Source organism: Euprymna scolopes, chromosome 6 (genome assembly GCF_053919585.1).
Source record: "Euprymna scolopes isolate OS-2025 chromosome 6, ASM5391958v1, whole genome shotgun sequence".
In the NCBI taxonomy this organism is placed as follows: Eukaryota; Metazoa; Mollusca; class Cephalopoda; order Sepiida; family Sepiolidae; genus Euprymna; species Euprymna scolopes.
In genome coordinates this window covers 111,322,641-111,335,649 of record NC_136487.1, presented here as the reverse complement: position 1 = coordinate 111,335,649, position 13,009 = coordinate 111,322,641, and the positions used below count along the sequence as shown (strand labels likewise).

The 13,009-nt window shown below is 30.9% G+C and overlaps 1 protein-coding gene across 12 annotated transcripts in view; it reads left to right on the top strand.

The window, feature by feature from the left end:
• The window catches only part of LOC145277870 (E3 ubiquitin-protein ligase CBL-B-like), a 231,556-nt gene that overhangs the window by 188,267 nt on the left and 30,280 nt on the right, over positions 1 to 13,009 (top strand). For 6 of the 12 annotated variants that reach the window (XM_080129828.1, XM_080129831.1, XM_080129827.1 and 3 more), the window contains exons 8-9: positions 10,885 to 11,018; positions 12,481 to 12,552. In XM_080129828.1, coding sequence (XP_079985954.1) covers positions 10,885 to 11,018; positions 12,481 to 12,552 — 206 coding nt within the window. The remainder of the gene's footprint in view (positions 1 to 10,884; positions 11,019 to 12,480; positions 12,553 to 13,009) is intronic. The other 6 variants (XM_080129838.1, XM_080129830.1, XM_080129834.1 and 3 more) reach the window with 1 other exon arrangement.

Below are 13,009 nucleotides of genomic sequence, written 5' to 3'. Positions count from 1 at the left end.
TATGTATTGCACTGATTTGTTAAACCAAAAAGTTGCTTTTAAAAAATGTTTAATTTAGTTTCAAATGAGTCCTTATTTATCAAGGTTGGAAGTTACTCAGGGATTAGGGTAAGTGAGATGATTGTCAGTTTTGACAAGTATTTATTGGTGGCCATGTTATGAATAGCTATGTTGTAGCATGCTGAGAAGAAATCATGTGGTAACATGTTACACAAATACTTTTCATACATTCAATTATATCATCATACATAGAGGAAGTGATGTAAACAAATCCAAAAACCACTTTCACTAGAATTTAAAAAAAAAATGTTGTTGTTTATGTTGTCATATTAGCAAAGCATTTTTATGGCTCAAGATTGGCTCAACCAATAATGATTTTAGTATCTAAATCTTAGAATGGGTTCTCAATAATATACAAACCGTTTCAAATCTGTTAAAATAAGCCAAAAACAACTCCAAATAGTTCAAACAATGCTTATGCATGTTTATATTTGTCAAATTATTTAAAAAAAAAAAAAAAAAAAAAAAAAAATCATGCAGAAATTCTTTTGCCCCAACTTTTTTTTTTTTTTTTTTTTTTTTTTTTACAAAGGAGTCATCACTTATCAAGGCCTGAAGGCCACTCGAGGATAAGGGTTAATGAGTGTACAGTGGCCAAAGGGAACATGTCGTAGTCATCGTTAGTAGTGGAAATTTGGTAAATTGGATTACTTAAGGGGATAGCTCGTTATGGATTTGTTCATGTTGGACTTTAAGACAACCATATTGTATATATATTTTTTTTTACCACCTGACGAAGGCCAGAGGAATAGTTGGCCGAAACGTTGTGAAACAACAACTAAAAAGATGAAGATGATAATCCGCAATAAATAAAAATTAACAATGAATTCCAATTAAATAATATATAAACCATAGTGCATGTTGGAAAACAGGAAAATAGAACAGTTCCACATGCATGCAGTTCTAAGAAAGAATCTTTGTTCATGGAATCTGCGTTTAGGTTTAAGCACAGATAAAGAGTAGGATAAATTATTGATAGTGGTTTCAGTTAGACAAGTGTTTTTCATGAAAGTCAGGATGGGGAGACCATAGATTGAAGCTCAGATGAGCACTTGCCATGAAAATAATGATAAAGCAGAGACAAGCTCACAATGTCTCTTCTGTGGGAAAGAGGTTGCAGGGAAGAGAAAAGGGCATCTGTCACTAGGCTACGAAGTCTATTTTGAACTCTGTCAAGGCAGGATAAGCTCCTTCTAGCAGCTCCTGCTCAGATGTGGCAACAGTAGTCCATCCTTGGACATGCTTGGCTCTTGTACAGGTAGAGAATTGCATCAACAGTGAGATATCTACTAAAACAGTAAAACGATCCTACCATTTTTGCAACAGCCCTAACAACGGATTCGATGTACATGTTCCATTTCAGATCAGGAGTAAAGATCGGACCTAGAAGTTTGTCAAAACATGGATCTTTCCCAAGATGAGCCATTCATTTCGGTTGATGCCAGACAGGTATCAGAGCGTTGATAATGGAAAGAGAGAAGCTTGGTTTTAGATACATTAAAATTAACCAGCCACCTCTGTCACCATGTAATGAAGATCAGAGGAGAGAGAACTTGGTTGTTTACGACCTTTGAAATGTTACCATAGATGGTCGTGTTAACATAAATGTTTACAAATGATCTTGGATGTGATTTGGGAGATCATTGATGTAGATCAGAAACAGAGTTGGGCTCCAGATGGACCCCTGAGGGACTCCAGCATTAATACTGTGAGCTTCTGATTTCTGCTCATCAACCACTACTCTTATGAACCTATGAAAAAAATAATTTAATAATTGAAAAGACATTTCCAGCTATACTGTAGCTGGAGATTTTGTGAAGTAGATCTTTATGCCATACCCTATCAAAGGCCTTCGATATATCAAGGGTAATTGCCCTAGAAAGGAAGTCTCCGTTGAGATTCACTAATCTTATGAGATATAACCGTATGCACATCTGCTGTAGATCTAGCAGAACAAATCACATTGCATGTCATTGAGGAGGTTATTTTTGCAGAGGTGGTTGACTACTTCTCTATTTAACGCAGATTCTAGCAAGTCTAGACACACAGGAGACTGATTTGTATTGAGAGGGAGATGACCGATCACCTGAATTTTTCAATCCAGAACATGCTATATAATAAAACCTAATGTTAATGTAAATTGGTGTTCACAAAATTTAGGCCTTTGTTAGCTCAACAAAATTAAACTTATTCTCTTTTCTAACAAAGCAAGTTGTATCTTATTTGGTATTGCCCAGGATGTAGTGAAATCATTTTAGTTTTAATTTTTATTTGTTTGCACATTTTTAAACTTGGCTATCCAAAATGTTTTTTTTATTCATTGACATGTTCAAAATTTTGTATAGGTACTTAATTTTAATTTTTTTTTACCTGACGTTTTTTTAAATTTTTTTTATTGGCCTTTCATTTTTTTTCTCTCTTCTCCTCCTCCTCCTCTCCCCTTCTTCCTCCCCTTTCTTTCCACATTTCTTTTTCTCTCTTTCTCCTCCTCTTATTTCTTTTTCATTTTCCTTTCTCTCTGCATTATTTTTCTATCATGTATAATCAATGTGAAGTTCACTAATAGTTACAGGTTTGTTTAATTTGGATCGTTTCAATTCTTTATGACATGAAGGCATCATTGTTTTTTTGGAGTTCACACTTTGATCTGCTAGCATCTACCAATTTTGTTTATTTTTTTAATGAAATAATTGATGTGTTTCATTATATTTATAATTTTGATTTTATACATCTAATAATTACGCTTATTTGAACATCTTATTTTAATAAAACCCATTTAACATTTAATAAAAGCAGCAACGTGCAAGTTAGTAAATAATTTTCATTTTCTTTCTTTATCCAAATCTCTTTTTGTGTTAATGGAATGGGTGAGAGATTTGAGAGGAATGGGTTTGTAGATGTAAAACATTTGAGGTAACAGGTTCAGTTCATAGGAAAACCTGGGAGGAAGTGATATTAATGGACTAAAGAGAGATGGATAAACAGATACCTTGTCAGAGATAGTTTGGAAATCAATTTCTACAAGCTGTCTAATGCTGGCCAGTGCATAAATGAATGTCAAACTGAATATGATAATAATTAAATTAGAGCTTAAAATGAATTTTAAATTATTTATGTGAGAAGTCAGAATGTTTAAAATGGCATCAGATCGTTTTTTAATTCATATCTCAGAATGCAGTGCACTGATTTGTAATTAACAATCAAGAAAAAGATTTGTGTTCAAAAGATTTTTTTTTCGTTGTTTTTATCTTTATTTAATATCACTGTTTCAATTTTGATCTTTTGAACAAAACAGATTTCAGATGCACACTAACTCCTCATATCATGTTATAAGAATTATATTAAAGCTATCCTAAAGGACTCAATAAAACTAATCACAATTTTCTCTGATTTTGATTCTATTTCTTATATGAATAAGCCATGAAGAAAGCTTTATAAAAACACAAAAATTAAAATATAACGTTATTTTCCAAGCAAAGCATTTTTAAAATAAAAATAAGTCTCAAATGTAACCTTATGAAAATGTCATTAATTTCAGTGAGGTAAAAATCTTTACTTATACTGATTGCTAAAAATAAATATTACTGATATATTAAATAATCTTTGTAAACAATTGTTATCAACACTTTTCTACTTTTGTAATCTATTATGCTGAGTGTATTTGTAATTTTTCCATTTAAAATTATTTTTTATACCATGATTAAAAAAAAACTTCTGAAAACGTATTTTTTACTTTATTTTTTATCAATAGTGCATTTTTTTTTTGTTGATATATTAACATTGATGCATTGTATTTTTCTAGTTTGTAAATCGTAGCATGTGTTTTATTTTTTAAGATATTGTTTATTCTGTAGGTTTACAAAGGGAATGTCTAGATTTTCACCCAATACAAACACATCAGAAATAAGTGCATTTCGTTAAGTCCCTAATTACAAGCTACCACACAAGAGCAGAGTTTTTTGGTGTTTTTATTTTCTTTATCATAACTTAGTGTTATGTGCAAAATAAGGGGCTAAGAGTAGACACTCAACATATATTTTAAAAAACTAAAAGATGGAGTTGAAGAGAAAGAAAATTTATTGAACGGACAAACAATGAAAACATAAGAAAAAGAATGTAAATCAGGTTTTTTGTTAAACTAACTTTTTTTTGTGGTATAAAAAAAGTTTTAGAAAAAATATTACTTTGGTCAGAATATAAGGTCAGAAAATCAATATTTACCAAGAGCCTGGTTCTTTGTGAAGGTTTGCAATAGGCTTGTTTCAGGAAATTCCTTACAACCACATTTTATCCCAGAAAACTGGCCAGAGTCATAAATAGTTGAAAGATCACCCCAACTTAGAGTTCCTTCTCAGAGATGATTTAATAACTGAAGTTATGATGCTATCAGCATCTATTTATAGTCATGTGGATTGGAAGCTTCTGGAATTTCCAAAATGAAACACCATAACTTGGAAACTTCTGAAGCCCTTGAAAAAAGAGCACTTTTCTGTTCTATTTTTAGATTTCTCCTGAAACGCTTAAAAAAAATCTTTTTATTTTCTGATTGTAACGTAATGTATTTTAATAGTAAAAGCTTTATATTATTATATACTAGCAGTTTAGCCCGGCTTTGCTCGGTCACTAGGTACTGTTCATAACTTATTGAGCAAAGCTGGGCTGAATTCAAAAGTTGGACTCATGTCCAGGTAACCTACATCTAAAATTTCAAGTATTTAGACCCAAAATTGGTGGACGAGTTTGGTAGTCTGCAATGGTCAATTCTTTCAACTTTGACCTCTTGGCAGCCAAATTTTCACCCAAAAACTGATTAAAAAGCTTGCTGCTTGTTTGAATACCCTTTATGTAAAATTTCAAATGTTTAGACACAAAATTAGCTAGAGACTAGAAATTACTAGAGACTGCGGAGGTCAAATTTTTTTTTTACTTTGACCCTTTGGCAACCAAATTTTCGGCCAAAAACTTATTAAAAACTTGCCCCATGTCTGAATACACTTTATGGAGAATTTCAAATGTTTAAACCAAAAATTGGCTGAGAGGTCAAATTTTTTAACTTTGACCCCTTAACATTTGTTTTGGGCTCGAATCAAGTTAGTTTGATCCAAGTCTAAGGAACCTATATCTAAAATTTCAAGTGTTTACACCCGAAATTGGTGGAGGAGTTTGGTAGAGTTTTCAAAGATCAAATCGTTGAACTTTGACCTCTTGACAGCAGCTGAATTTCTGGTTAAAAACCAATTAAAGATTTTCCCAAATCTCAATACCCTATATGTCAAATCTCGAGTCTATAGATTGAAAATTGGCAGAGTTATTTGGTAGGGAAATGTACACACACACATTTTCACTTTTATAGATATAGAGATTGTATATTTTTTTTTTTTTTTTTATTATATGTAGCATGGATGCCCAATGTTGCCCGGATGTTTTAGGGGTGTGTGTTGAGCACAAAAAAAAAAAAAAAAAAAAAAGCTGTAGTAGGAAGGCAGGCTTGAACCCATACCGCAAAGGAGGCAAAGAACGGGGAAAAAAAACTGACGTCTTTGCTGTTGCGACCACCGCCAAACCAGAAGTGACATAGGTTTTAATTAAGGTTGGACAATCGAAAGGAGAGGATGACTTTCAAAAATATCGGCGTAAAAAGCGACCCCCCCCTCCCCTGTAGAAAAGTGCCCAGTTGAAGGTGAAGATATTAATGTTTTTAGGCAATTTTTCGATATTTGTCGTCTGAAAGGTCAAACTTCAAAACGATACTGATCTTGTAAAAATCCGTTGCTTCTGTCGAAAGTTTTAGGTAGACATACATACATGCATACATACATTTATGTATTGGTAACTCAAATTGTCGACCCAAACCGATTAAAAAGCTTGCCCTATCTCTGAATACCCTTTATGTAAAAATTCAAATGTTTAGACCAGAAATTGTCTGAGTAATTTGGTAGACCAAAGCGGTCAGATTTTTTTAACTTTGACCCCTATTATGACCCCTTAACATTTATTGTTTGGGCTCAAATCAAGTTATTAAGTAAGATCCATGTCCAAGGAACCTATATCTAAAATTTCAAGTGTTTATACCTAAAATTGTCGGAGTTTGGTAAAGTTCTGAAGGGTCAAATCATTGAATTTTGACCCCTTATCAGCCAAATCTTTGGCCAAAAACCGATTACAAAGATTTTCCCAAATCTCAATACCCTGTATATCAAATTTCGAGTCTGTAGACTGAAAATTGACAGTTATTTTCTAGGGAAATGTACACACATACACACACAGGAAGACAGACAGACAGACACTTTCACTTTTATAGATATATAGATGATGTTAATTTTATTTATATACATTTATATTATATTTTAGATTATTATTTATGTAGGAAATGGTAATTCATTTTTGAAAGAGGAAACATGTCATCTCATGACATTTAAATATTGTAGAATGATGCCTTAATAAACATGGCATTCCCTCAGATGATAGCTAGGGAAATGTGCTGCAGTATTCCCAGCAATTTCTCAAGGCTCGTCATGTCTACAGATGGATATCATCCATTCAATGTCTTGTATGAATCCTCTAGCATTAAAACTGAGAATTTCTGACATTTCTGTGATAGGCTGGAAAAGGAAACGGTTGGTTAGTGAACTGTATTTTTGTTTTTTTATTTTAATGAACTAAGCCAGAATTAACAGTAGATCCCACAATTCTTGATGGCAAACAAGTGACGTTCTATATGAGAGCCGTTCTAGCTAAGACAAGGTCATGCTGGCTTGAGAATTTATGTAAACTCAGCAAAATAAAGACATCATTTGACTACATTGAGTGCAGAGTGACAATGCAGGCAACTTGTGCTTGATTTGCAGGAGAGGAAATACAAGGCAAACTCGTCAAACCTGTACTTGGTGCTAAATCACCCATTTTGCTTTTCATAAAATGTTTCTCATTATACACAAATATGGTATTTTATCCCAAGTTATCTATTATAAATAACAAGAATCACATTAAAATAAAGTATTTGGTAAGGTTGTAAGCAATGTGAAAAAAAAAATAGAATGGTGAAATATGAACAAAAACAAGTGAGAACAATATGATTTTTTTTTTCTTGAAAAAGTTATTTATGCTTCAATAAATCTATCACTTTAAATAAAAAATCTTAGGTTTTATTTACTGCAAATGAAATTATTGGAATTATGTGAAATATTTGCTGAAAAAGGAAATTAGACAAGGGTAGTTCAAAAAGTAAAGTCTCCTATTTTTTTTTTTTTTTCTACCTCAAAAAGTTGAAGAGCTACAAAGACGGGAACTACAAAAGCAAGCAACCTTTTGTGCTCCAGAATTTATTTTTCTACATGGTCACCATCATTCTCAATACACTTTTGCCAGGAATTCAATGATGTATCTCTGCTTCTGACACACATCCATGACAGGGATTGCTTTCTTAGTTTCACACTGTCAATATCTATAACTAGTAATACACACGGACGAAAAAAACGCCTTGGATAATCAGATTTCAAGGTAGTTCTACTAAAATAGCCATATTTTTCAAACCAAAGCACTTCAAGTCTTCAAATTACTACTGTTTTCTTCAGAAATGAATATACTTTCAAATGAATTAATAAATATGAATGTACATTATTTATTTTAAGAGTTTTAAGCAAATAAAGTGATAAAAATGTGAATGTCATAAAATGGCGTTTTCGGTAAGGTTTTGTAATGACCCTCCCTGTTTTCTAAAGGCCTGTACCATGATTGTATGAAGGATTTCGTCATGAAATTTGGGAACCAATCAGAAGAGGTGTTAATCTTAATATTGTCAAGTGTCCGAAATATTTTTGACCATTTCTTTTTTTGTCATGTTAAAAATAAGACTTTAATATGACGAGTATCGAAGATTTTGAAAAAAAATTTCATCGGACACCCACTAGTAAGTAAATCATTCTTTTTACTATCTTTATCAATTAAAAGTATTATTCTATGTTGAATAGGACCGCGGTAATTCATAATTTAAAAGGACCTACCCGAAAAAAAAAGATTTCTATTTCTCGAGTTTGGTCAAATTAATTTAGTATTAGTAGCAGCAGGAGCAGCAGCTGTAGTATGAGTCATAGCACAGTATAAACAACACGCATTCTTTAATTTTTATTCACAAACGAATTTTAAAAAAAAACATGAAAATATGAATATAAATGTTCTGATATGCTTAATTAGAGCTATTTTGTTATCAGAATAACATTAGTTTAGAACTATTCGGTTTTCAGAATGTATAACAATCCCAACCAATTTGGCATTATGAATCCATTATAATTTCTCACATTTCTAGTCAAATTTAAAAATATGGTTAAAAAAAACAAAATAAACTTTTGTAGATATATAGCTTGGATGCACTTTTATTCATTGCTTTAGTTTTGAACAGTGAATTAAAACAATGTTTTACTGCAAACAACCACAAATGTTTTTTCCAAATCAAAAGATGTATGAAAATCTCGTTTGTATTACTATACACATAGATTTGAAAAAGTTGTCAAAAAACAAGCATATAACAAATAAATGTTATCAAAGGCAAGATAAGTTACTTTTCTACCTAACTGGATATGTTTTTAGTGTTTATATGTAATGTAACATGTTTATTCAGCTCGAAAAACAGTGTTTACCGATGTATTCAAAAATTTAAAATGGCAGCGAACTCTCTCTTTGAGGTGGTAAGTTTGGAAAAATGAGTTATAAATAAAATACCAGACAAAATACTGTTAGAAACTCGCTCAATATATGTTACCATGACATAGACGGATATATTTGGTGGGTTTTTAACAGTATTTTGTCTAGTTTTTATTAACTCTTTTTCCCAAATTTACTGTGTGAAAGAGATAGTCGGCTGCCATTTGTAACTTTCCAATACATTGGTAAGAACTGTATGTTTTTCGAGCTGAATAAACATGTTACATTAAATAAAACCACTAAAAATATGTCCAGTTAGGGAGAAAAGTAACTTATCTTGCCTTTGATAACATTTATTTGTTATGTATTTGCTTTTTGATAACTTTTTCGAATCTATATGTATAGTAATACAAACCCCGTTATCTTTTTTCAACTTATTAAACAAAAGGTATTTTTACCATGCTCCAGCGTAGTATAAATGGCCTATGGAATAAACACCTTCAACCTCAAAAATAGAAATCAACAAATTTATGGAATTTTCTTTGAAATTTCGTAACGCAGTTTCTTATTAAATTGAAACTAAATATAACATTTGCTGACTTATTTACCTGTCGAATACACACACACACACACACACACACACACACATATATATATATCTTTCTAAAACACTCCTTAACCCTAACAATAACACTAAGTTTGAGTGGCAAGCCCCCGCAACAAAATACCTCTGTAAGCCACATACAAGCATCTAAAACAAACAAACAAAAAATAGATCCTTCCTTAAAGAAAAATGCACATAAAAAATAAATTGGTTAACTATCCTAAAATGCTAGAATGGCCTGGAAATGGTGAATTATTTTACATAAAATTTTTGTGAAACTAACCGCCCTCCTCTCTAATATTGTTTTTGTTGTTTTTGTTTCTGTCAAGTCTTCAGTATGTTCACACATAATTTTCCTTCGCCCTACAATTAATTCAAAGTCCGAGTAGCAACTCTCCCCATATTCTCATTGCATAGAAACCTTCTTAAAACTACACATAATCGTCTTTAAAAAAAATAAAACAAAAAGCATACAGGATTTATCTCCTATAAAAAAAAACCAGTTAACTGCCCTAAAATACTAGAATGGCCTGTAATGGGAAATTATTTTACATTGAATTCTAAAATAATTTGTTTATCTTTCATTAAAGTTTTTCATGGCATTTCATACATAATTGCCTAAAAAGGTAGAATCACATTTTGGAGGGTTGGTCAGAAGGGGTTGGGTGGAGTTAAACAGAAGGTGTTAATCTACAATAATACCAAAGAAATATTGCAATATATTCATTTTTAAATGTTCCTATGTTTAGATTTAAGTTATTTGTACATAAAACACATTGCAATTCAACTTTGTTCTCCAACTTCTTTTCTGTTTATGGATACATGGCATTTTTAAGAAATGGCAGCATATTTATGCACATTTACTGCAGATTATTTGGAAACCATGAACTTTTGGAGATTATTAGTCTCATATTCTGATTCCTTGTATAAAAATACACTTATATGGTAAATTTCATTACTTAATCTTGTGTTTTAACAAAGATATGACATTTTTACTGAAAAAGTAGTGTAAAAAATGTGACGAAACGCATATGGTCTTAAAGAGGGGAAAATATCCAAAAGTGTGAGGCACAAAAGTAGTCATGACTTCCTTCATTTTACTCAGATTTTAAAAATTTAAAAAGATTCTTTCTTAGCTCATCAAGCTCTTTCTATGTATACCAATATTGAAATATTTTAAGCTATTCAAATTTTTTCATGTGTATTGCTACTATAACAAAGAGGTGAAACTTTCAGGTCATGAATGCAGGAGTTCAGTCATCATAGCAATGCAGTTTGCAATTCCCTCTGATTTATTCAGCTGGAATAAAAAATAGAAAGCATTACTTTTGGAACGCCTCTTGTGTAAGTTTTTTTATCACACATGTTGTCTTCTATTATTTTTGTTTATATTCTCTTTAATTATTCCAACTTCTACCACATTGCTTACAGTCTTATTAAATACCTATATACTTATTTACCAGCAATGCATCAATGTACCATTTTATAAATCTATATATACAAATTTAATCCCTTTTCAATACCAATTATATGGCTTTTCTATTTTATTTATAGATTTGTGTTAAATTTTACTTTTTCAGTATCGTGATAAGTCACCATTTGGCTCACCTAATGCATCGCAAAAAGAAGTTTCCCCTCCTCCAGTTCCACCCCGACGGACATCACCAGTATCATCCCCTTTGCACTCACCCTCCACATCACCTAAGCCTCCAAGGTATGCTTTTTCCTGATTCACTCATCAACAATATATTTTGTCTCCGGCACTTTTTATCCAATTGTTTTGTATAGGCTAACATTTTGCTACAGGTAAATCCCATACTTTTAAAGTTTTCATTTTAAACATTACATTCAAACTTTGATAGTTTAACTTATTCATTGAAATGATCACTCTACTTATTGGTTGAAATATTGGTAAAAATCTATCGTTTGACCCATGCTGTCAGTTTTTTTTTTTTTTTTTTTGTACAGTTATACATGAACACCTTGGAAATACCTAGAAAAATGCATGGAAAGATAAACATTTAGAGTAGAGTTTACATTTGTTTTAATTTGCTATGAGGCTTTTTTTTTATATTTCATGCTGTTTGATTTACAGATAATTTTTTATTAATGTATTTTGGTTCTTTGCAATCATACAAAAAGCACCTGTTTTTTTAAATCATCTAATTTTTCGGTGTAGATACTCCAATAGTAATACATTCTTAGATTTTTAAAAAATTTTGATAAACAATCGGTTAAAATTTTAGTAATAATTTTATAATAAAATTGTTGTGTATAATGTTCAGATGCACTGAAGTGCATACACACGTGTATATAGGAGTGAGTTGAAATCTGCGATTTAATAAATCCAAACCTATTGAAACAAGATGGCAGATGTCTAGTGGATCTTATTCACTTCGTTTGCATATCTCTGAATGGTTTTCAAGCGGTCAATGTTCTCAGCAAGGTAAATGTTCTAAATTGATAATATAAATTCTAATTTTAATACATGATAACCTGGATTTTGGTCAGGTTCTTTTTATTTAATATTTTAAATGAATCCTTTAAAATTTTCTTTTTATGGCAACATTTTCAACATTTCCGCAATTAGAGAAACCTTGAAAATTATTATTGCAAAGCAAGACCAAAATCACAATAGCAACCATTTTTTTATGGGGGGGGGGTCATTGTTACTGTAATGATAGCATGTATATACCATTTTATTTTTTTATGTTGATGAAATGTATCAAATTCTAAGAGATTGTCTCTTTAAAAATAAGGAACATTTTTTATAGCAGTGTGATTGTAATGATTCATTGTCTCAAATTCTTTGTATGAAAGGATTTTTACTGTTTGAAAAAAGATTATAAATGTATTAAGGTTATTTTAAATTAGAGGAGGATTTTAGATAAAAATAAAATTTAAATTATGTAAATTTTAACTTGAATCATTACTCAAAGCAATGTTCTCACAAAATCTAAAACTAAACTATTCTTAATATATTAAGCAATCTTAATTTTAGAGTTTCATAAACTTAAAATAGACTGTAGGTAAAATTATTTTTTAAAAATAACAAAGCAAAATCGTTTTTAATTTTATCTTTATAAATGAGATTTTCTAAATTAATGAGGTTTTTAAAAATTTCTTTTACCAAAAGCAAAATGAAGTTTTCATAGAAATATTACATTTGGTTGCAGAGTTGAGTCACATGAACTATTGATCGAGAAAGGACGCAACAGACAAAGGCCCAAGTTTAAAGTTCCACTGAGGTTCTGCAGAACTTTTATTGTCCCTCATTTATTTACTCACCTACCAAAACCCAAAGACAATATCCCGTCCCCTTTTTTTTTTTTTTTTTTACAAATTGTTAACTCATGCCTGCCGACATTTTTTTCTCTCACCAATTTCAATTATAAAACCATTTTTCTCCCACTTAACATTCCTTTTATTTTCTTCCTGATTTTCCCTATTTTGTCTTTGCATTCATTTTAAATAAATAAATCCTTGTTTATATTCATATTGAACATAGTTTTCTGTATTTTAATATGGCAATCATACTTTATTAAAAGATTTTGAATATATCCAGTGGTAGAACTCATGGGAAGTATTGTGGCATGTCTAATAGGAGGGTATTTAAATATCAATTTTTATTTAACATTCATTTTGATAAAATGGTTGTATAAGAGCATTGTTATCTTCTAGATGAAATGCAGACTTTCTTTGGTA